This window comes from Acomys russatus, chromosome 1 (assembly GCF_903995435.1).
Source record: "Acomys russatus chromosome 1, mAcoRus1.1, whole genome shotgun sequence".
NCBI lineage: Eukaryota > Metazoa > Chordata > Mammalia > Rodentia > Muridae > Acomys > Acomys russatus.
Window position 1 is genome coordinate 91,608,812 of NC_067137.1, and position 23,521 is coordinate 91,632,332.

General features: G+C 47.5%; 1 protein-coding gene across 2 annotated transcripts in view; it reads right to left on the reverse strand.

The window, feature by feature from the left end:
• Map3k9 (mitogen-activated protein kinase kinase kinase 9) overlaps positions 1 to 22,915 on the reverse strand; it is a 59,645-nt gene extending 36,730 nt beyond the window's left edge. The window contains exons 1-2 of one of the 2 annotated variants that reach the window (XM_051148582.1): positions 22,441 to 22,915; positions 14,943 to 15,356 (exon numbers count right to left, since the gene is read on the reverse strand). In XM_051148582.1, the coding sequence (XP_051004539.1) occupies positions 14,943 to 15,356; positions 22,441 to 22,825 (799 nt within the window). In that variant the 5' untranslated portion in view covers positions 22,826 to 22,915. The remainder of the gene's footprint in view (positions 1 to 14,942; positions 15,357 to 22,440) is intronic. The other variant, XM_051148590.1, reaches the window with a different exon arrangement.
• Between the last annotated feature and the right edge of the window lie 606 nt (positions 22,916 to 23,521).

A 23,521-nucleotide genomic window follows, 5' to 3' on the forward strand; every position in this document is an offset into this window, starting at 1 on the left:
GAGGTGCAATAGCGGAGCACTTAACTTGGCATAACCAACAGGCATTAACTGCACTTAAGGACTTCCCACTCGACAGGAGGGAAATCATTTCTGGTCCTGGAAACCCAGTTAACCGCCTGGGGCTAATGATGCCATGGGTCTCTGAGAACCCACTGCTACCACTTTACTAAATCAACACAACTCTTACCTGCAGTCTGCATATGTATCCTTACGCTCACAGGCAAGCATAGCTCCCACCACTCATCAAGAAGCTTTTATAGCGCACGGAGACCACGTCAGAAAGCTACAACTGGTCCAAGCGTAGAGAACAACTAACTGATCGCGGGGTGCCCAGCCCCAGTGGCACAACTACAGCACAACACCTGCACCTAAAGCTCAGGCAACGTCTATGAAAAGGAGGCGGGAAGATTGTGAGAGCCAGAGGATCAAGAAATCGGCTGTGAGACTGGGCCTCCTAGAAAAGGCAGGGAAGCTGTGCTGAAACTATCTAAATAATATGGCTGCCTAAACAAGGCTCAGACAAGGTCAGCACCAATAGACATGCCACTGTGGAAAGAAGAAACCTCACCAGGCCCCGTTCCAAATACTACAGGCGACTAGTGACTGCTGAGAGAGAATAAGTCTTTCCCAAGATGAGCCCTGTAATTGGTTATCAATATCAATACCATCCCTGAACTAAACAGACTCAGCAAGTGTTATTTTTATATGTATGGCTGTATAATAAATGTGTACAGATTATGTGTGTGTGTGTATGTATTAGAATCATTAAAGGAAAATGAGGCCATAAATTTGAGGGAAGGCATGAGAAAAGTTGGAGGAAGAAAAGGGAAATAGATCTTTTCAAAATGTCGTAACAATATAGTCCCTTATAACACAATTTAAAAAGACAGACACACGGGGGTGGGGCCTGAAAGTCTCTATTATAATGCTTCCAGACACCATTGATTATTTTAAAAGATTCCAATACCAGGCATGGCTAAGGAAGTCTTAGTGGCTCCTGCCATCCCTCTTGGTAACTCAGCAGAACTAGACAATTAGAGCCTATTGCCTCAGACACTATGCACTCTGATTGCAAGAATAAAGGAGTCAGGCTGGGACTGAGACAGAGACTTTCTTCCTGCTGGCTGGCTGTCATAGTGCCAGAAGATACTAGGAAGCTGCTAAAGGAGAAAAGGTGTCAACAGTCTGACCCAGCTGTGAACCCAACAACCTACAATAGCAAACGGACAGCAAGCCATGCACAACTACACAACCTACAATAGCAAACGGACAGCAAGCCATGCACAACTACACAATACTGGCAATAACTGTTATGGACGTAACCAATCCCTCTCTGATTGGACTTAAAGCCTGGATTCAGGTTACAAATCCATGCTTGGATTTATGAACAAACAAACAAGACCTGCCTACTAGATATGTATGTTTTCACCCACAGACAAACGCTACTCTCAGCCTGAATCAGTAAATCCTTCTTTCCAGTACAGAGTGGATGCAGAGATTCACGACTGCTCAAGGGGCTCACCTGTGAATGTTGACTGCTCAGTCCTAAGCAAGACATCTATACCATCCGTCCTACGGCTAGGGAGCATTGCAGAAGAGAGGCCAGGGAGGATCTAAGAACTGGAAAATACGGAGAACAGCTGTAAACCTCCATCTTCTGAGCAAGGCACAACTGCAACCGTGAACTCACAGCAGCTGCAGCTGGGCTCACTGCTGGTCGGGTGTGGGTTCAGGAGAAGCTCAAGACGTGGATTTCCTTGAGGATGAACTACTGGCTAAGGGTAGATTCTGGAATGTGGGGAGTTCCTGCCTCACCAGTAAGGCATAGTGGTATGGCCACACACACAGTCCTGGTTAAAATCAGTGGGTCACATAACCCAGTCAGGTCTCAGCTAAAGGCTCATGTACAAGAACCCCAGGGCAGAGCTGTGTCCAGTCAGAAGGGGAAGACATTTTAAGGTAAATTTGTCTGACTCTCACTTTTCCTCAGCATCCAGAGCAACAGGGCTTCAAATACTCCCTTTCAATCCCACACAGTGTCTTCACACAAAGGAGCTCCTCCACTACCTGCTCAAATTCCTTCTTACAAGACTTTCTCTGGGGCTGGCTATGGCTACAGCACCTGAGAGGAGGCCCAAGGTTCAAACCCCCAAACACACGCACGCATGCACACAGAGTCTCTGCCAAGCCAGCTTTGCAGGACTGCAGTCACTGTCCCCTCTCTTTTCCTTCCAGTACATTAAGTTCAAAAGTTCCAGAGCAGCGAGATCAAGATTCTCATGGTGAGCCACAGTGAGCTGAGCTGAGCCGAGCCGAGCCGAGCCGAGCCGGGGAAACAGCTGGGGCTTTCCAGGCTGCCAGCTGGGTGCTGTTTCACCAGCAACAGGCCCAAATGGAAGCATTAGGAATGAATGCTGGAGTCAGTTTTCTCTCACAGTATTAATCCAAATTAGCGTGAGTGGGCATTGCAGGGCATGCTCGGCTCTCCTCCCTGAGGCACAGGCACCCTGGCATGACACTCAGCTGTAGTGGCACTACTCCACTTCCTCCCCACTCTCCACAGCTGAATGACCTCAGGCTCTAACAAAGGTGTCCAAACTCTTTTATATTACTTTTTGGGTTTAAATTTTGTTTAATTCCATACGCAATTATCTGACATATATCTATACTCTCTTGGTTTAAATAAAAGCAAAACTACAACACAAACTCAAATGAAAACAAGAGCCCAGCAGAGGAAGGACTTGTACGTTAGCCGAGCTTTTGGAGAGCTGTATGTAAAAACTATGTTGGGTCAGGAGAAATGTGAATGAAAGCAAAACTGAGATTCGTGCTGTGCTTCTTTTTGAGGGGCCTGGGCCAAGGGGCCTGGGCAGAAGGGCTGTGAGGGTTTGCACTTTAGGACCATGAGGTCTGAAGGTGGCAGAGGTGCCTGGGTAGGGGGAAGAACACTCGTCCTGCAGTTCCTGATGTGGGAAAGGCGAACCCCACAAAGGGCCCAAGACCAGGCTTACAGTCGGGGTCAAACTACATTATACTGGATACTGGAGCCCTGCAGAGTGCAGCTTGTTCCCAGCGCATAGAGTAGAGAAACTCCACCCAGGCACCGAGAGCTCAGGGCTCAGGCTCTGCCACTCTCTAGCTGTGTGCTCTTCAGCAAAGCATTCAAGCCCCCCGAAACTCAGTTTTCTCCACTTTAACATGAGGGAACTGCCATATATCTTAGTGTGAAGCATTTTTGGTATTGTTTCAAATAAAATGTTTCTGTTTGTTTGTTTGTTTATGTTTTATTGTTGCTCTTGCTTTGAGATTGGGTGTCATGTAGCCCAGGTTGCTCTGGAATTTGCCAGGTAGCTGAGGATAGCCTCGGACTCCTGCCTCTGCCTCTTAAGTGCCAAGACTGCATGCATGTGCCGACACACCTGGATGTTCAAGTAAAATTCTAAAGATCCAAATACAAATACGGTTACTCTTCACCCCATCTCCAGGCCACCCTACTTACTGTTGTCTGTGTGACTGGTAAGCAAAGGAAAATCAAAATAACGTCACATCATCTGAAGAAAACTTCTATGAAAAAAACCTGCCTGTGCAGCGGGAGTTCTGCAGCCAGCCTCAGCTGTGATGGGTCCCTTTTCTTTTTGTCAGCAGCTGTGCAGCAGGAGCACAAGCTAGTCTTATTACTAACTGCAATTAGAAGGGCAGGTCTCCGACCACACTTACGACGGGAAACAGCTCTTTATACAGCTGAGCCGGCAGCTGAGAGACAATTACTCCTCTGGCCCTTGTGTACAGGTAGCCAGGACTCGACTGCCTGAACAATTAGAACATCTTTTTTTTTTTTTTTTCATAAATATGATACTTCCCACATGAGCAATAAGCATCTGGCCCTTCCACAGAGCACAATAAAGAAAAGGATGAACTTTGTGTTAGCATCCAAGGACACATACACTTCATCCCCATCACTGACCTTGGCCTTATGTGGCCTTAACATCCTGATTCCTCGGGTGGGGCATGGATCCTCTTTCCAGTATCATCAGCAACACTTCCGACCTAGCTGTGCTCCGGAAAAGGTGACAGAACTGTGCCGCCCAAAGAATGGAGCTAGAGCTCAGCAGTGAAGAGCTCACCTAATGCTGCAGCTGGCATGGGGCAGGGGCAGCTCTCCTGCTCTCCTGCAGGTGGCAGGCCAGAGAACTGGCCCTGAGGTCAAGAGAGCAAGAGAATTGTCTCTGCCCCTCACTGGCTGCAGCACTTGGGAGAGCAGGCCCTGCACCTTGTCTGGGAAACACAGTAGGGCTGACCCTGGTGGCAGGGGTGCAGGTGAGGCGCCCCAAGGGTGTGAGCATGGGAAATGTGGTGGGCTGATCAACTGAGCTACCTCTGAGGCCCAGATGCAGGGCTGTGAGTTGGTCCACCCCCAACATCTAAGCCCAATTACGAACTGCTAGAGCTCATGAAAGGGCCAGTCCTGCAGATCCAAAGCTGCATGGGCTCCATGACACAGGGCAACAACAGGATATCGGAGGAGTCCCAGTGACATTCCAGTATAGATATTGTAGCAGGAGCCAGAGGCCTCAGAATAGACCAATGATTCATTTACAAGAAAAGATGTGTAGACAGAAGAGTATACTATGTGATACACTACAGCGTCCAGGACAAGATTTTTTTTTTTAATTCTTTCTTCTTTTATTTTCTGTTGCGGGTGAGAGGAGGTTGCAAGGGTGGAGAGTGGATAGGGACAAGGAGATGAGTGGGATTGGGGTGCATAATGTGAAAATCACAATGAAGCAATAAAAAGTTTTTTTAAAAAATAAAACTTGACTGTAATTTGTTTCTTAGAAGTAAAGGTGGGGTTTAGGGAAGATGATGATTGACTTCTTTGGGTGTCAATTTTTTTTACTGTCTTTTAGCTGTGTGTTGATTTTTATTTTTTTAAATCTATAGTGAAACTAGAAAGAGCACACCAAAGCACAGAAAACCCCAAATACAAGACAAAATTCCAAAGGCGCCAGCATGGGGTGTGATCTAGATGCTGGGGTCCAAGGGCAGCAGCTGAGGGGCAGGCCTGATGGCCAACAGGAGTGCCAGGGACTGCCATGAGCTCACCTGGGCAGCTCCACTTAGTCCTCACTCCCATCCTATAAAATCAGACAGGTGATGTTACAATTATTCCTAGTTCACATCTACAGAAACAAAGGCACATGGACTATGCCCCCCATACAAGGTCCTCAGCTGGCAGAGTCAGAGGGGACACAAAGCCAGGTTCAGCTACAGTTCATGTGACTCATCTCCACAGGAAAAGGGGGCTCACAGGCTAAGACGGGGCTCTAAGAAAAACAGCAAACTTGAAACAGTCCCTGCGTGGAACGCATACAGGAAAACACACAAGACTGACTCTGCAGTGCTTAAAACCATGAATATTTCTGGGGGACCTAGTAGATACTGTGCACCATAGACTTGGGGAGCACTGTAGGAAATAGAGTTCTTGTAGGCACAGATGGAAGTAAGCAGACACATTAGACTTCCCTTCCAGATAACACCACAAAGCAATGAAAGAAACAGAGAATTTCAGCCCACCCCAATTATTCCCAAGTCGTCAGAGGCTGTGGAGCAGGCTTAGATGGGGTGTGAGAAAAGGCGTTCTCTTTGACCTCAGTAGCAGATGACAGCAGCAAAGAAGGGAAGGGGCAGCAGAGAAGAGATCCCTGCCTTCCTCCTGGAGTGAAAGTATTTTAATTATCAACTGAGGGTCCAGCAGAGCCAGCAACTGGCCATCTGTCCCACTCCATCCGACAAAAGGTCCTAAAAGACAAGACGGGTAGCATTTTCCAGGGGACCAAGGCTGTGTCCAGAAGAAACAAGAACCATGATGCTTTTCTGCAAGAGGACCTTGTGCCATCATCAGGAGGTTGTGGGATCTAGCATGTCACATAGCTTCCGAGGAAACAAATCGGCTTGTCAGAGGTGTGACAGTGAAACTAAACCCAGCCAGCACAGAAGGGAGGCGGGGCCTGACTCCAGCAAGGCAATTCACAGTCAGGTACAGTTACACCTGTGTCTACTGAAAATGATCAGAGATGGGGACAAGCTTCTCCTACTTCTTGGAAAAAGATAAAGTCAAATAGAACAATTTGCTGGGCATGGTGCCTGTGTTGGGTTCAGTCCATCTTCCTCCATATCGCTGCCGTCTTCCGTATTGTCCACAGTTTATAGGTAAGATTCCTGGACGGCACTAGGTACTTACGTGAAAAGATCTGACCTGCTCTTGTTCATTCTGTTGCTGTGATAAACACCACAGCCAAAAGCAACTAGGGTAGAAAAGGTAGAGCAGGAACTTGAAACAGGAACTGAGGTAGAGACCAAGGAGGAACACCACTTACTGGTTTGTTCTAGCCATGGCTTGCTCAGTCTGCTTTCTTATATAACTCAGGACCACTTGCCAGGGTGATACCACTCACAGTGGGCTGGACCTTCCCACATCAGTCATTAATCAGGAAAATGCCCCACAGATGTATCCAAGGGCCAACTCTGAGGGAGGCATTTTCTCCACTGAAGTTCCCTCTTCCCAGACAGCCCTGGCTTCTGTCAAGCTGACCAAAAACCAACCAACCAACCAAACGAACAAAAAACAAACAAAAAAAAAAACCAACAAAAAATAAAACAAACAAACAAAAAACCTAACCAGGATAATTCCAAATCTGTCTGGCCCCAAGCCATTGTTCTTTCCATGGAAACCTCCAAATCTCCCACAAAGAGGGTGAAGCCTGGGGAAGCAGGAAAGGGAAGGAATCAGCAATTCAGCTTTTACTACATCTAACTCTTGTTACTCACACAGGGCCCCAGGTCCTCCGGAAATTATGTTGGAAAGGACACAGAGAAACACAACACGATGTATATGGTCTTGAGCCCCATGCGAGGAAGGCCTGTGTTGATTCAGAGTGCAAAGGGCAAATATAAGTCAAAGCAAGAGCCGAGCTGAGCCACTGCCGGCCCTTGCTTAGTTCCAAGGACAGACGTGACAGCTAACTGCATCCTGCTTTCAAGATTGCAACTGTCCTTGGTCTGTTGTAAATCCCATCATGATTCATGTGACCAGAGCATCTTCTGTCTCTGCAAGGCCATCTGTCACAGCCTCAGCAGCAATGGGGATAGAGAAGTGCACACTGGCTCTGGTCAGCTGTTTCACCATTAAACAGTTCGGCAAAGGATCTCTTTCAGGGGACCCAGACCCTGCACGGAGTCCTGAAAGAGGGGAGCCTGGGCACACTGCAGTCTGCTGTACACAGATAAACCGGTACTCACTACCCACCGCCAACAACACTGACGCTCACTTCTAATGCTGGGAAGGACCTCAGACATGGTCTCATCCAAAGCTCTCGTTTTACTGAGGAGGAATTTAAGATCTCCAGGAACTTCGAAAGGTGCATTCAACAATGTCTAGCCAGTTGATCTCAAGGACTATCCCAGGCCACCTCTAAGATCTCTCTAATGATGATCACTTGTGACCATCTCTCATACTTTTATCAATAAAACCTAAACCTTCTTGCCCTAAAACAAACCTAAAACTGCATAGGTCTGGAGTAGACTGGCCCTATGTTAACAATCTGACTTAGTGAGAGGGACAGAGTGTGCTTCTACAGGAGGCTTCCAGGGTCCCATAGGGACCTCCATGTAAAGAGCCGTGCTCTCTGGGCCTACAGAAGAGGCCATATTTTCCTGAGTGCACCAGACAGCTGACCTCATGACCTCATGGCTTTGTGTTCACAGGCAACACTGAGGCACATCACAGAGAACAAGGTGAAGCGCCAAGTTAAGGAGAGAAAATTGTCCAAGAGACGCGAAGGAAAGGAGAGAAAGGAGCAGGCTCTTGTCTTGCTTGTCATCTTTACCTTGAGCGATGGCAAGACCATAGGCCATCTGAAAATGTTGGTCACCACTACCTCCTGCCTGCTCTGTTTACAGAGCATATAGAGATGGGCCAGGAAAATACTATGCTTAACATTCAGGGTCGTCGTAGCTTCAATTTGAAGTCAGAGAGGCAAGGGAAAGAGTTTTAAGATCCACCTGAAATCAGCATCCCAAATCACAGCCCAGAAATCCCTTCCATGGTCCTCAACACAGGCAACCTTCTGCCCCGATTCCAGCATAAGCTCTGCTAGTGCCTAAATGGTGCCCAAGCTACTCCCTGCCCGAGGTCTAGAGCTACTCCCTGCCCCAGTGAAGAAACTGCAGAGAGGACTCTGAAGGGTGAAATAGAAAAGGGGACGAGGGGGTCTACAGAAACAGGTGAGGGCCCAGGAGCTCAGTGTCCCTCCTGAGACCCAGTGGTTCCTTAGCTCTGCTGGTCACAGCTAAGAACTGAAGTAAAAGAATCCAAAGGGAATGCCAATGATGCCACTTGCCTTCCCAAGGCAGTCTCACATGGGTGTGGGGGGCCCTCTTTCTGGAACCTTCTCAGCCCCCTTTTCTCCCCACTTTCTAGTCAATGAGTGCTCCTCAGATCACCCACAACGCCCGTGTTGAGGCATGTGCCTGGATCATCATTCTCATGTCCCAACCGCCCTTCTTGGCCTTGACTTTAAACTCCAGTGTGAGATTGTTTTAATCAAGGTCCTTCTACCCGATCCCATAGGGAACTCCTGGAGGGCAGAGCCTAAGCCTGTGCTCTAGCTGACTGCTGTACTAATAACATCCAAAGAAAGCCAGGGGAGCTCAACAGGAAAGTGCAAGCCACGGTCTTGAGTTCAGGCTCCAGAGCTACCAAAAGCAAAGGGGGAGGGGGACAGGGAGGGAGGCTGGATGGTACAGCAGACAGCCAGGAAGGATTGGAAAGGGAAATCAGCACCCCAAAAGTCAGGCCTCTGGCCACACTGTTTTCTCCTGCAGAATCACGCCCACCAATCTGGTTTGTCATTTGCTTCACTCTGACTTTATTTGATTACGTCTGTATTTTGGCTACAGAAAGTACCTCCCATCCCATCCACCGAACACAGTGCTCTGAGCATGGCTGGCAGCCACTAGCTAAAATTCCACACTGCCTCCTGTGACTGAGGCAAATCCAAGTTAGCTTTTTTGTTTGTTTGTTTGTTTGTTTGTTTACTGTTTGTATACTTTTCCACAGTAAAATCTTAAAATCTAGTATCTTTTGACTCTTTAAAAGAAGCATCAACCGGGCGTGGTAGTGCATGCTTTTAATCCAGGGAGGCAGAGGCAGGCTGATCACTGTGAGTTCAAGGCCAGCCTGGTGTACAAAGCAAGTTCCAAGATAGCCAGGGATGTTACACAGAGAAACCCTGTGTCAAGAAAAACCAGATATAAATAAATAAATAAAATTAAATAAAAGAGGGCTCTTCAGTGTAGCAATGAACTCCAACAAGACTGGAGACAGAGATCCAGCGCACATGAATGCAGCCACACTGGGGGGCCTCTCAGTGGAGATGTGCTCTTTTGTTTTGTTTCTTAAGATTTATTTGTTTATTTATTTATCCTAGACCTCTCTCTGTAGACCAGGCTGGCCTTGAACTCAGAGATCTACCTGCCTCTGTCTCCCCAGTGCTGGGATTAAAAGCGTGCGCTACCATCCCTAGGCTTTTAAGGGTAATCTTCCTCCTCCTCCAGGGAAGTGTGAGGCCATACTGGCCCTGTCCAAGGTGCCTGTGCCTGACCTGCTCATCTACAGACAGGAATGTGACCTCTCAGCAATATATGCTGGAGTCAAGTCTACTGGATCAGCCAGCAAACTCTCAGCCATAGAAAACCCTCCACAGAGCCACAGGCAGAGACTTTGGCTAATGTCTGGCCCAAGTACACACCAGGGTAAGAAAATTCAAGGAAGCCAGCGTGAGGCCAAAGGGAAGATGGCAGTTGAGTCCCCATGCTGTAAGAAAACTCATCTTCAGCTCCCTGAGCTTGTGAACCCTAAGGAAAGTGGCACAGCACACACATGAACACAGGAAAAGGTGTGGGTGTGTGAGCATGAACTTTGCATTGCAAGAGAAGCAGCCAGTCCAGACAAATAACACCGTACAGACAGGGTGGCAGTGTGAAGGGCTGAGGCTGGCCAGAGCAGGCTAGCAGCAATTCTAGTTACACAGTAATAGCAGCTGTTCCAGCAGGTCCTGGCAGCCAGTAACTGACTTCCATGTAGACACTGGACAGCAGGTTAGCCAGGATGGCACTTAGGAGGACCTGGAGACAGGAGGCAGAGGCAATCAAGAACAGGGATGACTATACTTCATAATGCCACCCTGCCAGGAGCCATCCTGTTAAAGGAGCACATTAGGCATGTGCGCTCTCTAGGAGGTGATCTGGTATTTTACAAGGTCGGTACCGTGATGCACCCCAGAACTGCTTCCAGCCTCTGACAATCCTGTCAGTTGTGCACTGCTGCGTCTCTCTAAAATCTGGCATTAGAGCTGGGCGTCATGGTGCATGCCTTTAATCCCAGCACTTAGGGAGGCAAAGGCAGGTGGGTCGCTGTGAGTTCGAGGCCACAAAGCGAGTCCAGGACAGCCAAGGCTACACAGAGAAACCCTGTCTTGAAAAACCAAAAAGAAAAAAAAAATCTGGCATTGGTGTGAACTGTCACTCTCTGGGTGTTTCTGATTGAGCAAACTTCCTACAGGATCTTACTGAAGATGTACTGCTGCTCAGATGAATTAATCCCTCACTATGGAATTCCTGATTTGATTCAAATAGTTTTAAAAGTTAAATTGTTTTAAATTCTCTAAAAGAATTTTAGAGAGTGTATGGATGTAATTAATATCTTTGTGGCCCTCCAGATACCTCACTAAGGGATAACCTTGAAGCAGATTTGTAGCCTCAGATAAGCCTTCATTCCAGATGGCAGCACAAATCCTGATATTCACCATAAATATAGGCAAGTTGGTTTAAACTTACCATGAACCCAAGATATAATGGGGCTACCTAGAAATGTCTAAATTAATCACGGACCTTAATGTCAAAATATACAAACTGTTCTGTTATAATTCCTTATACCTTGTCACTTTGTAGCATCATATGCTGTCATTTTAAATTTACTTTGTTTCTTAGAATGAAAGACAGATAAAATTATTGTCTTAAACTCACTATGAACTAAGAGATAGCTGGAAAATGTGTAGCCAGGTCAGTCCTAATTGAAAAGACATATATTGTAACTTTTAGACCCTGTTAACCTTTAGGCCTTGTCAACCTTTGTCACTCTGAACTCACTATGAACTTAGGTAATGGATACATAGATCCAAAATGTTTAGTTTTGAAAACATGTAGCCTGTTGTATTTTAGAATTCATCTGTTCAGTAATTAATTGCCTTTTTTGGCTATGAGGTAATTCTCTTTTCTCAGGAGTACAGTGACCAACAATAAACAGCATTGAAATTAGTATGCTTGACTTTATCCAGGTGAAACTGGGAGTCTTAGCTTCATCTGATTGAAATTAGAATGCTTGACTTCATCTAGTTGAAGTTAAGATTTCTAAGTTCATCCATCTTTTCCCTTGAATGTATATTGTATATGTGTGAGACTGGTTCCTTTTCTTTTTCTTTTTTCTTTTTTTTTTTTTTTTTTTTCTTTTTGGTTTCTCTGTGTAGCCTTGGCTGTCCTAGACTCACTTTGTAGACCAGGCTGGCCTCAAACTCACAGTGATCTGCTTGCCTCTGCCTCCCAAGTGCTGGGATTAAAGGTGTGCGCTGTCACACCCAGCAAGACTGGTTTATTTTCTATCTCACCACTATACCCTGTAACTTTTTATGGAACTATTCAACTGTGATTTTGCTAAATGCCTTCATGCCAAACCTCCTATGACACAAAAACGCACCTCCCTCCATAACCGAGGTTTCCTTTACCAGCCCATCATTCTCCAGTGCCTCCAGTAACATGTAACTGGTCTCCCCATTTGAAGCAGACACAGGTCCATGTTTATAGGCAGTGGCTTTTTGCAGGTATTTTTAAGATGTGATGTTCAAGTCACTGATGTAATACTGTAAAGAAGTATAAGCCATTAATTTTAAAAGCAGCCTGGCTAACTTCCTTGGCTGTGTGACCCTAAACATCTGAGATAAGGGTTTTCCCTATACGAAGCCACAATAGCAAAGGCTGCCGGCTGCCTCTTCCATGACCTATTGCTCCTCTGTGTAACAGACCCTGATTATTAGTGGGGCTCCCTTTCCAAGCCCCTTCTTCAGCTAGCACATTCTGGGCAGTTAATACAAAACACGGGGCTTCTGGGCAGCGACTGGGTAGGGACTCAGCTGAAGGAGAAAGATCTTTTGTGCTTCTGCTTTTCCTCCTTCTTCAGGCCTGTACCTCAGTCAAATAAAGGGAACCCTTCACTGCCGTCTTGGGCCAGGAGACAGTGAGGATGGAAGCCAGGTCTGGGACTATGATATAAGAAACAGGCGCCTGGAGTCCCAGGCACACTGTGCAGCTGCCCTGGAATCCTCAGGCTTCTTTTCAAAGGCAGCTGAGGGGATCTCTCAGCTGCTGCCATTCACAGAGTCCAACCTACACCCAATGCCAATTACAGACTTACAAGGACAGTCTCCCCCAGCACATCCCACTGCTGGTAAACGGCAAATGACTGGAGCGGGCGGCCCAGGTAAAAAGAACAGTTTAATCAGCTCCTTGTTACTAAGATTTCATAACAGCCTGATGCCTACTACTACTACTTTCTCTTTTCCACACACACAGCCATATTCTGTCCATGACTAGTTGAAACTCCACTAACAGACACTTTCTACTATCCTGTCCCCATACGGCAGTGGCCAAAAGTCCAACCCTCTGTAAGCCCTAATAAAAGCAAAAGAACACAGAAGAGTGTCCCCTTGTCTACGAAACACGAAGAAGCCACAATCCCCAAGATGGAGGCAATGAACAAAGTGGTAGCATACCATTTCTGAAATGATGGCCATGGGGCGACAATGATGCTGCCTCTGGGCTGGTATTAGCATGCACAGGCCCAGGCAAACACTCGCCCACAAACTACAGGGCACATGTAAGATCTACAGACTACACTGCCATCAGCACCAGCAGGGCTATACACAGCTATGTCTTGACAACGTCCTTTAAGAGACTCTGTGCAGAAGCCCACCCCTTCCCTGAAAGCTCTCTGCTTTCAAGGATGGACAGGACCAGATCCCTGGCTCCTGGAAAGAGACATGCAGTCTCCTGCCCTCTCCTACAAACAGCACAACCTGTCGAGGCAGCGTCTCCTTCACAAGAGCCCCATTTCCACAACAATCCTGAAGAACGTAAAGCTTCTATGTGTAGCTTCAGAATGTGGTTGAAGATTCAACTTGACCAAGGAAACTACTGTAAACTTTTACACTTCCATTATCCTGGATCAGGTTTCTCAATGGGCCAAGTTATATATAACATTACTGCACCCTGCCTAGCTCTCTCAGAACGGTAAGGACATGAGAAAATGTTAAAGAAAATTCAGTTTCTCCATCACATTTTCTTTCTTTCTTTCTTTTTTCCATCACATTTTCTATGCATCTGCTGCCTCTTCTCCCACCACCCAAAGCAACCTCTGGGCTGAAATCAGTCACCAAAAGTTTCAATTCAGTTAATTTACTGAAAGAACATAGTTTTCAAGAAGGGATAAACAAAACATAAAATCACAGCAAAGAGAAAAGGAGAGGTAAGATTTTACCTCGTATAACTCAAATCTTATACACTCACCATCAAAGTCTATACTTAATTGTTTATATTCTCACAAAGAGGAAGTTTTCTATTATCATGAAGAAAAGAGATCAGACTGAAGGGATAAAGGAAATAAAGGCCATTTTAAAGCAACTTAAAGTACAATATATATATTTCTGCACATAGACACTTCTTAAATGTCCGGTAGGACAGGCCAAATCAAACACCTGTCCTCAGCTGGACAGGTGGTAGCACACACCTTTAATCTCAGCACTTGGGAGGCAGAGGTGGGCAAATCTTGAGTGCAAGGACAGCCTGGTCTTAAGACTGAGTTCCAGGACAGCCAGGGCTACACAGAGAAACCCTGTCTTGAAAAACCAAAAAGGCAAAAAAATAATCATTCTCAATAAGGGAAAGAATTGCAAATAATCTCTTCTATTGTGTTTTCTAATTTTCTACAACAAACACTACTTACACAATTGCAAATGCATTTTGGAAAGCAGGCCCACAACAGAAAAATAAGTCATGTTAGGAACAGCTCAGATAAAAACAAGGTCTGAAACAATGGACTCAAGGCGGACAGATGCAGAGGGTAGCCCCAAGAGCCTATGCCATCCCCCCAAAGTTCTTCGTGTGAAAGACCCTCCTCTCAGGAAGAGGATATTTCAGGGAACACAAATACCATTAGTCACTAGCGCCCTCTCTGCAGTCAGCATGGACAGAGAGACACCAGGAAGCGTATTCCCAGCTGTTCTGCTAGCCCACATGTAAGACTCAAGTCTCTACTAACTTACCTACTTAATTATACCTAACACCGACTTTACAGGCCAGTTTATGGATTCCATGTATTTAACACACAGTTACTTCTCGGCTCCCTGCAATTACACACGAGTTATGGAACTCATTAATAGCACCCCTGGGCTAACAAGAGGTCTAAAACAACACTAGACAGGTCACACTCTCCAGATTGACACTGTCACCTGCACAGGATCCCAGTTCAACGCACACCCCTTCTCCCGATGGCTCCCTCTCCAGTGAGCTGAGGTGTGGAGGTAAAAATGTAGACAGACTGTAGAGGTCTGCCTTCTCAGCTGCTCCAGAAAGGGGAAATCTTCTCTGGGGGATTACATGCACATTTCCCACAAGCAGGAAATAAATACATCAGACTCAAACACTGAAACTCTGCCTGTGGAATGGACTCACAATTACCCTGGACTGCTCAGCTGCCTCGTCCCTCTTTCCCCATTGGGAGCCCATGCCCACCAAAGCCACACGGTGAGGGTGTGGCTGCTCTCCATACTCACTGTTACTGGACTTAAGGTCTCGGTGAATGATGGGAACGATTGCCTCATCGTGTAGGTAGTTCATCCCTCTGGCGATCTGCACAGCCCAGTTGACCAGGATGTCCGGGGGAATCCTCTTCCCAGACAGCACTCTGTTCAAAGGCCCTCCACGAGCAAACTCCATGACCAAGCAGAGGTTGGGCTCCTTCAGGCATACCCCCCTGAGGGCAATGATGTTCGGGTGCTTCAGCATGGCAAAGAGCTTGGCCTCCTGGCGAACATTCTCGATGGTCTGGCTGATGTCCTCATCAGGGTCATGACGAGCTGCTTTCACGGCGACCTCATCACCGACCCAGAAAGCTCGGTAAACTTTCCCAAAGCCCCCAATACCGATGATCTCCTCCAGGGTCAGTTCCGCAAAGTCAATCTCTAACACTGGAAGAAGAAAACAGGAAGTCAACAGTATACTCTGAACACTGTATAACTAGCCACACTTACACTGGATGGGCAAACACAGCCATGCTAGGTAAATGGGCCTCCCTGTCTCCCCACTCTAAAGTAAACCCCATAAGCAGTAGGGACTGTGGTTAATTTCATATATAATATTCTTAGTGATGAGCAAACAGTCGAGATGCTCGATGAGTGTTTACAGTAAAGTAAATCCTACTTGGATTATCAGCAGAATGGTGTACCAAGGCTACCCCATTTTAACTCAAGGGAATATCAGGGGCAACCTTTTCTGAAAATCGCTTAGGTTCATTTGTTCTTAGTAGTGAGAAGCCACAACCCAGGGCTAAGCAGACACACAGCAGCTACAGTTTGGTTTGCAAACAGCTTTTATAGAAATACGACCAATGAATACAGAAGGTGGTGTAATGTGGTGAGAGGTGAGTGAAAATAACATGTGAGAAGGGCCCGAGAGGAGGAGTAGAGGGGAATCACATCAGACAATTATGGGATGGGGTAAAAGACAGAGAGAAGGATGTGGGCAGTAGCATGGAGTCTCAGGGCACATGACATGTAAAGGACATCAGGAGGTCCATAGCAGCTGGACTGTGTGTACTGGGATAAGAGGTAAGACTTGAGCCTTGTTGGGGGTGACAAGGTAGAATAAGCTTTTGAGCCATTCTGAAGGACTTATAGTTATTCTATAATCAATAAGGGCCACATATGTTGCCTTCGGAAGAGGAGTTTTGTGGTTTAGAAAGGACACTAACTCTGACAGCCATGCAGAATATAATGGAAAAGAAAATCTGGAGTGGTAATGCTGCGACTTTAACACAGTTCCTCATGTTGTACTGACCCCCAACCATAAAATTATTTTCATTGCAACTTCATAACTGTAACTTTGCTACTGTCATGAATAGTAACATAAATATCTGATATACAGCATAGCTGATATGTGACCCCTGTGAAAGGGTCATTTGACCATAAGTTGAGAACTGCTGGTCTGAAGCAAAGAGCCACTAAGGGGCTGGGATGCATCTTAGTCAGTAGTGCCTAGCACGCATGAAGCTCAGGGTTTAATGCACAGCACTACCAGTGATCCTACATGAAGGAGATGAAGACAGGAGAATTAGAAGTTCAGGATCAACCCAGGCTCCAGAGCAAGTGTGAGGCCAGCTTGGTCTAAATAAAGACCCTATCTCAAAAAAAAAAAAAAAAAAAAAAAAAAAAAAAAAAAATTATCAAGGAGGCCCTTGCAGTGACCCAGGCCTGCCGAGCCTCAGAGGTTCTAGACATGGAAAGAACTAAGCCAATGTGAAGGACTTCCAGGATTTGGTCCTATGAGGATCTAGTTCCCAAGAGGTACAGGAAAAGAGCCTTGTGAGGAACATGAGCGCCTCAGGCAATCCCTGACAGTCACTTCAACCGTTCATTCGGCTTCTGAGATCTAGAACCAGAGCCTGGGACACCTGATATACCTTCAGCAGTGTTTGCACAGCTTTCACAGACGATCACAGCAGCTACCGGTGAATGTAAGCTTGGGCTAGACAGGATGTGAAGAACTGGGCACAGCCCCATGTCCTGTGTCTCCTAAAGCCCTGGTCTCTGTTCGCTTTTGACTGATTCAGACTCATCTCTCGCATTTGAATTTAAACACCGGTGTCATTGAGAAACTTCTGACCTCAAGACCAGACGAGGGCAAGCTAGTCACACGCCTTTGCAGCTGACTCCATTCTGCAAGATGCACCCAGGCTATCCCTAATTAAGTACTCATTAGCTGCCTATCACCTGTGACACTAGGCCAACCACAGGACAGAGATTCTGTCTGCCATCGCTGTACTCTCTGTGCCAGGTAGTTAGTGGGTGACCTACAAAAAGAATTTACCTCAGTAGGGCATAAAGAAATTTAGATCTGTTTAAAGGAGGGGGAGAGGGTCAGAGTCTCTGGAAGAAAATAACCACACTCTACCAGGAAACAAAACAAAATCCTAGGAAAACAAAGATGTATTTCTAGATTTTTGTCAAGAGCAAACTGGATGGCTGTTCTTCCTTATGTGGCCAGCCCCACCACACCTCACACTTCTTTTAGCTGCCGATGGGCCTCAATATTTGTTCTTTCTTAATTCTAGCACTTCTAATCTTCCCCAGACCCACTGTTCATTTGTATTTAGCAATACAACTGTCAATCTGCACCAAGGAAACGCTCAGGAAAAGCCAGGTGGGCTGTCTTTATGCACACAAGAAGCAGAGTCCACCTTGACCCCCAAAGTTCCACGATGCTAACTAACCCCTTGAGGACATAGCGCAGCTCAAAGCACAGCAGGCAAAGCACAAGCTCAGTATTTGCGTAGCGCTGGTTTTAAACCCTGATACCATGAAATAAAGAAGAGAGAGGAAAGTCATTCTCTTTCGGGAAGGGGATCCTCCTGAAGTACAAAGGACATGGAAGAAGCTGTAGAGCAGCAATCAGCACTTATCCCAATATCCTTCTAGCACCTCATCTCCTTTTAGTACCAGAGGCTAGAAAACTAAGAAACTACAAGTCCCAGGATTCCTTACAGCAAAGGTACTGGAAGTGGATTAAGTGACACACAAGATTTGCAAAACAAAGCGAGATGGAGAATATTTTCTGGCTGCCCCTCCTGGCAAGTATGGCTGTCTGCAGCAGTATGCCAGTGCCCAGCCATGAGCTCTGTGGCTGTGCAAATGAATGCTGCTTCCTACTCTCCGGCTGAAGACACAACAGCGTGTTCCTGAAGCTCCCATCTTCCATGGCGGCTCCAGATGCTCAGCCTTGTCTGTAAGAACAATGCCAACTCCTTGGTGGTTCAGGCCTGCATTGCCCAGAGCTTGCCCCATAAGAGCCTCTTCTCCAAGCCAACAATTCTGCAAGCACCCAATTTCCTGTGCTGAATCTATTTCTTGCTTAAAATAACTTCAATGTTTCTGAGTCCTAAAAATGAATCCTGACTAATTACTAACTTTTCCCTGATGTCATCCACATGAATGAGAAAACATGCCTACAGTAAAGAAAGGCTAGAAACCCTTCTGAAAAATACATGTCTGCTTGGTCTTTGCCCTTACACTGATAAAAAGCTCTGTGCCTCTTCAATGAATTGTATTGATCACCCTATTTCTTCAACAAAGTCTTTGAATTTATTAACTATAGTTTTCCTCTTATACTCACTCTCCGATTCTCAGCTCTGGAGCATAGTTGTCAACACACAGTAGGTGTTCAGTGTTTACCTAACCGCCTGAGAGTGTAAGAAACAGACAAGGCTCTGGTCCAGGGTGCTGAAAGGGACAGCTCCTCCAGCAGCTGTACAGAGACAGGCAGACCCTTCGAGTAGAAGGAAAGGTAGCGACCTCTCTGTGTAGAAGCTGAGATCTCAGCTTTGCCCACTAAGTTAAGCACCATAACGAAGCCAGCCTGCAAAGGAAGTATAGAACACAGTTTTCCAACAGACAAAACAACCTGGGAGGGGGGGACTTTCTTTTTCTCTCCCTGCTAAGACGTCCCTTCGATGGGCTTCCCGGGACTAGACCTTCGGCTGCAGAGAGCATGCGGGCTCTCCTTTCCTTCTCTGCTCCAATAAGATCTGGTTTTAAGCAAGAATCAGGTCAATTTGCATTCAGCGCATTTTTTTTTTAATTTTTTTTCCCTGTGGGAGCCTATTTCCAGGAATATCAACAATAAAACCTTATTTCATGTTGGAGTCAAGATGTTATTTCCTCCAGATTGTATGCTTGGAGACCGACTGCACGGACCCATCCTGTAGGCTTGGAGCAAAGGAATGGTATACTGTGTTCCTTTCACATACAGAGTGTTACATACAGAGCCAAGTGAGCGATACACAGCTGTAGTCTCAGTACTCAGGAGGTACATACAGGAAGAGAAGTTCAAGGACAGCTTGGGCTACATAGTGAGATTCTGTTCCAAAAGGAAGAAATAAATGACTTTTAAAAAGAAAATAGGCTCAGTGGGAAAGAGAGCTGGCTGTGCACACCTGAGTTTAGATTCCCAGGACTCACATGAAAAAGAATGGCATGTAACCTCAGCACTAGGGTGGGGGAGGGGGCGGGGGGGAGGAGAACGGGGAGGAGGATAGAGATGCGAGCATCACTGGGACTTCCAGTCTAGCTGAAAATGATCCAGGTTCAGTGAGAGACTGACTCAAGGGAATAAGGCAGAGATCATTAGAGGACACCCAGCATCCTCTGTGCATGGGTACATGCATCTGCACACACACACACACACACACACACACCATTCATACATACACACACAAACACATACATCACACACACATACAAATCTTAGGCATATCTAAAACTATGTCCTTGCATTTGTAGTGAATTCAGGAGAAACAAATGGAAATTAATAGTGACCTTAATTCTGTGTTACAAACAGACTAACACTGGCATAGAAGAAATGCTTTACTAGCTGTGTATCTCCAGGGTGACTAACTGGAGCTTTACATTTTTTCACTTTTTACAAAACAGATGAGGGAGCACCCAGGTTACATAGATTTGCCATCCATGGAGGGCCAACCTCTGGTACCTACAGTGGAGGGATAAAAGCAGAATGTAAAATGTCTTATGATATCACTAATCTGTTTTGTCTTGACAAAATATTAACAAAAGATATTAACTTCTCCTTCTGATCTGAATATGGCTTGAAGCAGAATTTTCACTTGAAAATGATACTATAGAAGCAAATCTAACTCTGCCTGCTTGACTAGACTTAGGCCTTACACTCACAACCCTGAACATATTACATGCTACAAATCCCAGAGGGGAAGTTCAAAAGGGTAACTCTGAGAAAGTGTTGTCAGTGGCTTTACTATTCCAAGTCCTGGGGGACAAGGTTTGTCAATCACCTTTCTTGTCTGGGTGACACTAGCTCAACCGGTGGGCAGAGTTCCCAGGTGAGACACTCCTGTCTTCTCCTTCTATCCCTCGATACTTAACACAGTAGCCGCTGAGTATTCAAGACCGAGCTCTTCACTGGGGCTTGTGGAACTCTCAAGAATAATGCCAGTCCCAAGTGAGGTTAAGTTAGAGGACATACCAGAACTTTCCACACCACGCTCATCGGGTGAATTCTTTCCACAAGCACGAGGTCCTCCCACCTGGGTTCCAGATCCAGGAATCCACTCTAGCCAAGGCACTGTCTACTACAATGGTGAAGTCCTGGCCACATTACAAGGACTCATCTCTGAACGAAGCACACTGTTGCTATGTCTGACGCTCCATGGAAAAGGTCCTTTTAGCCTAAGTCACGTTTGCTCCTGACTGCTATGACAGCCGGAGCACAAGACGCTGAGGAAATGAGGAGCGGCTGCTCATAAACTTCACTCTTACCTTAGCTGTCCCTAAAGACAACAGCACAGAGCTCCACCCACAAAGGGCCTCAAAATCTCACTCTTAAAACCACCCTGTGGCCAGGCAGTGGTGGCGCATGCCTTTAAGCCTTTAATCCCAGCACTCGGGAAGTAGAGGCAGGTGCATCTCCAAGTTCCAGGCCAGTCTGATCTACAGAGAGAGTTCCAAGGCAGCCAAGGCTACACAGAGAAATCCTGTCTCAAAAAACCATATCAACCAACCAAAGAAACACATTGTTTCTTAATATGTCAGACTGTCCCTGTCTTTCAACATATGGCCAAGTTCATCTTCAACACTAATTCCAAACACCATGCCAGGACCTTTGACTGGCCTTCTCCTCACCACTACTGCAAAATATGTCAAAAATGTGTAGCTCTTAGAAACAACCTAAAGTGTTATCAACATCAAAATGCATAAGGCAGAAACTCTGAATGGAAGGGGGCACATCTGAGGCGAGCTAGAGATCCGAACAATTCACCTGTCAAAAGGAGAAGAAGAAAAAGAAGCTGCGATTGTACTTAAAATTCATCTTAAAGTAATGCAATTGTCCGTGTAAAAATAAGTGATAGTCAGAAAGATAACTATCACAGATGAAAATTTAAAACTAAAAAGTCAAAGTTAGCCCTCTGTAATGGCTTTTAACTCAGGTAGGGTGCAAAAGTACCTAAGTATATAGGACAAGGAACAAATGACTAAGTATATGGTTATAATGCCTTCTAACTAGGCTTATGGAAACTCTTAAATGCTAAACTGCACTTGGAGAGACTCCCATCTTCTAAAATAACCAAATATACAAGTGGTTAAGGAAATGAAATGGAAAAAGGAAAAGAAAAGAAATTTTCATTAGGGGCGTGGAACAGGGGGTTCCTGGGAAATTAGTGAAGATCAGGACACAAGGAGGAAGGCCCTGGGAGGGAACCCTGGGCCTGCCCCCTCCCCCTGAGATTTGGCCAATGCCAAAGATAGGCAAGGATCTGGGATGGAAAAAAAATGCGTTCTCTGAATAGTATGACAAGGACCTAGCCACTGTACCTGCTGATTCTGAGCTCCCGCGAGGGACAGGCTTACTTTCTCCCTCTAATTATTTCTCCACTCACGACTTTGCTGCCCCCTCCCCCAACACACACACCTTTCCTAGCGTATTATTCGGCGATATTCCTCAAGGTACAACTTTGAGGTACAGTACGAGAACCAAAGAAATCAACACGAGATTTCAAAGGCACCTGACTCTTGAGTTCACGCAAGCTTCCGGGACTTGTGAGCCTGCCCAGACAGGCGGGAGACACCTCCACTTCTCCCTGGACAAATACCTTTAAGAGGCGGGGACAAGCCACAGAAGAGGTCCTCCAGGTCCTTGATTGGGGAACTAAGGTTACTGATGACAGTAACCACCTGCTCTCCAGAAACCATTCCAGACCTTGAGGGGCACAAGGAGGGATGGTTGGGACATGCTGAGACTCCTGCTAGGGTTTCAGGAGTTGCTACTTGAGCAAGTCAGATGAAGGTGAAGATGCCGAATGTTCCAGGCAGGGCCTGCGGCTCTGGAGCTTCTCCATAGCACCAGCTAAAGCCCCTGCAGCACGCGTACCCACCTACACCGGGGCCAGTCATCCCCTGACCTCTCCTCGTCCAACCCAGGCCTCACCCTCCCCTCCCAACCGAGCTCCGGTGCCCGCCTTCTCCTTACGCTGAATGGGCGGGTAGCAGCTGGGGTCCTCCGCACCCGGCTGGCAGCGGCTGGAGAAGGCGCTGCGCGGGGTCACGTAGTTGCTGGGGAAAATGCCCACCCGCTGGTTCAGCTGTCCGGTCCACCAGCCCTCATCGCCGGACACCTGCGAGTCCTTGGACAACACCTCTACCACATCGCCCAAGCGCAGGGTCAGCTCGTCCTCGCCCGCCGCTTCGTACTCGAACACAGCCGTCCAGTAGGGCAGCGCGGCGTGAGATCCCAGCTCGGCCGCCGCCTCCTCTTCGTCCTCCTCCTCCTCGGCCCCTGCGCCCGTGGCATCCTCCCCCGGCGGGGCGACAGCGGCGCTCGCCAGGCAGCCGAGAAGCGATCTGGAGGACTCCATGGAGCGGCCGGTCCATAGGGTGCGGGGCGGCCGCCCGCGGGAGCCGCCGCCGCCTATTGTTCATGCGGCTCGGCAGCGCTGGGGGCTCCGCGCCCCCGACGGCCGCCGCAGGTAGGGCCCGGGCAGGCGGGGCGCGCGAGAGCCGAGGACGCCCGGTGCGCACCGCGAGCGCGCACCGCGGACAGAGCGCGGCGCAGTGCCCGCCGCCTGGCGCCCCCGCGGGCGGCCTCGCCCCTCGGCGGCTCCCACCTGCTCGTGCCGCCAGTGCCCGCCGCCCGCTGGCCGCTCCCTCCCCGCCCCGTCCCGTGCGCCCCGCCCCCCGCACGCCCGGGACCACCTGACGCGAGTCTGGCTCCGCCCCAGCCCTGCGGACCAGGGGGCGCGGCCTCTGAGATGGGCCCGCCTCCATAACCAGTCCGTCCTCCCATTGGCCCGCTGCGGCTGTCCGTTTCCTGAGGGAGGCCGAGGCCTTATTGGGTGGCTACGGAAGGTGAGACTGCGTGCGTGTGGACGGTCTGAGCCCGCTGCGGAGCCTCTGTCTTTGTCTGCGCCGTTTCGTCCTACGAACTGCGCCAGCTCCCGGTTCAGATGACCAAGCTCTTGGATCTACTTCTCCCCTGGTCGGCTCTGGGCTTCCGTCTACCTTCGCCTCCACGCACACACTCGCTTGGGATGGAAGAACTCTTCGGATTGCTC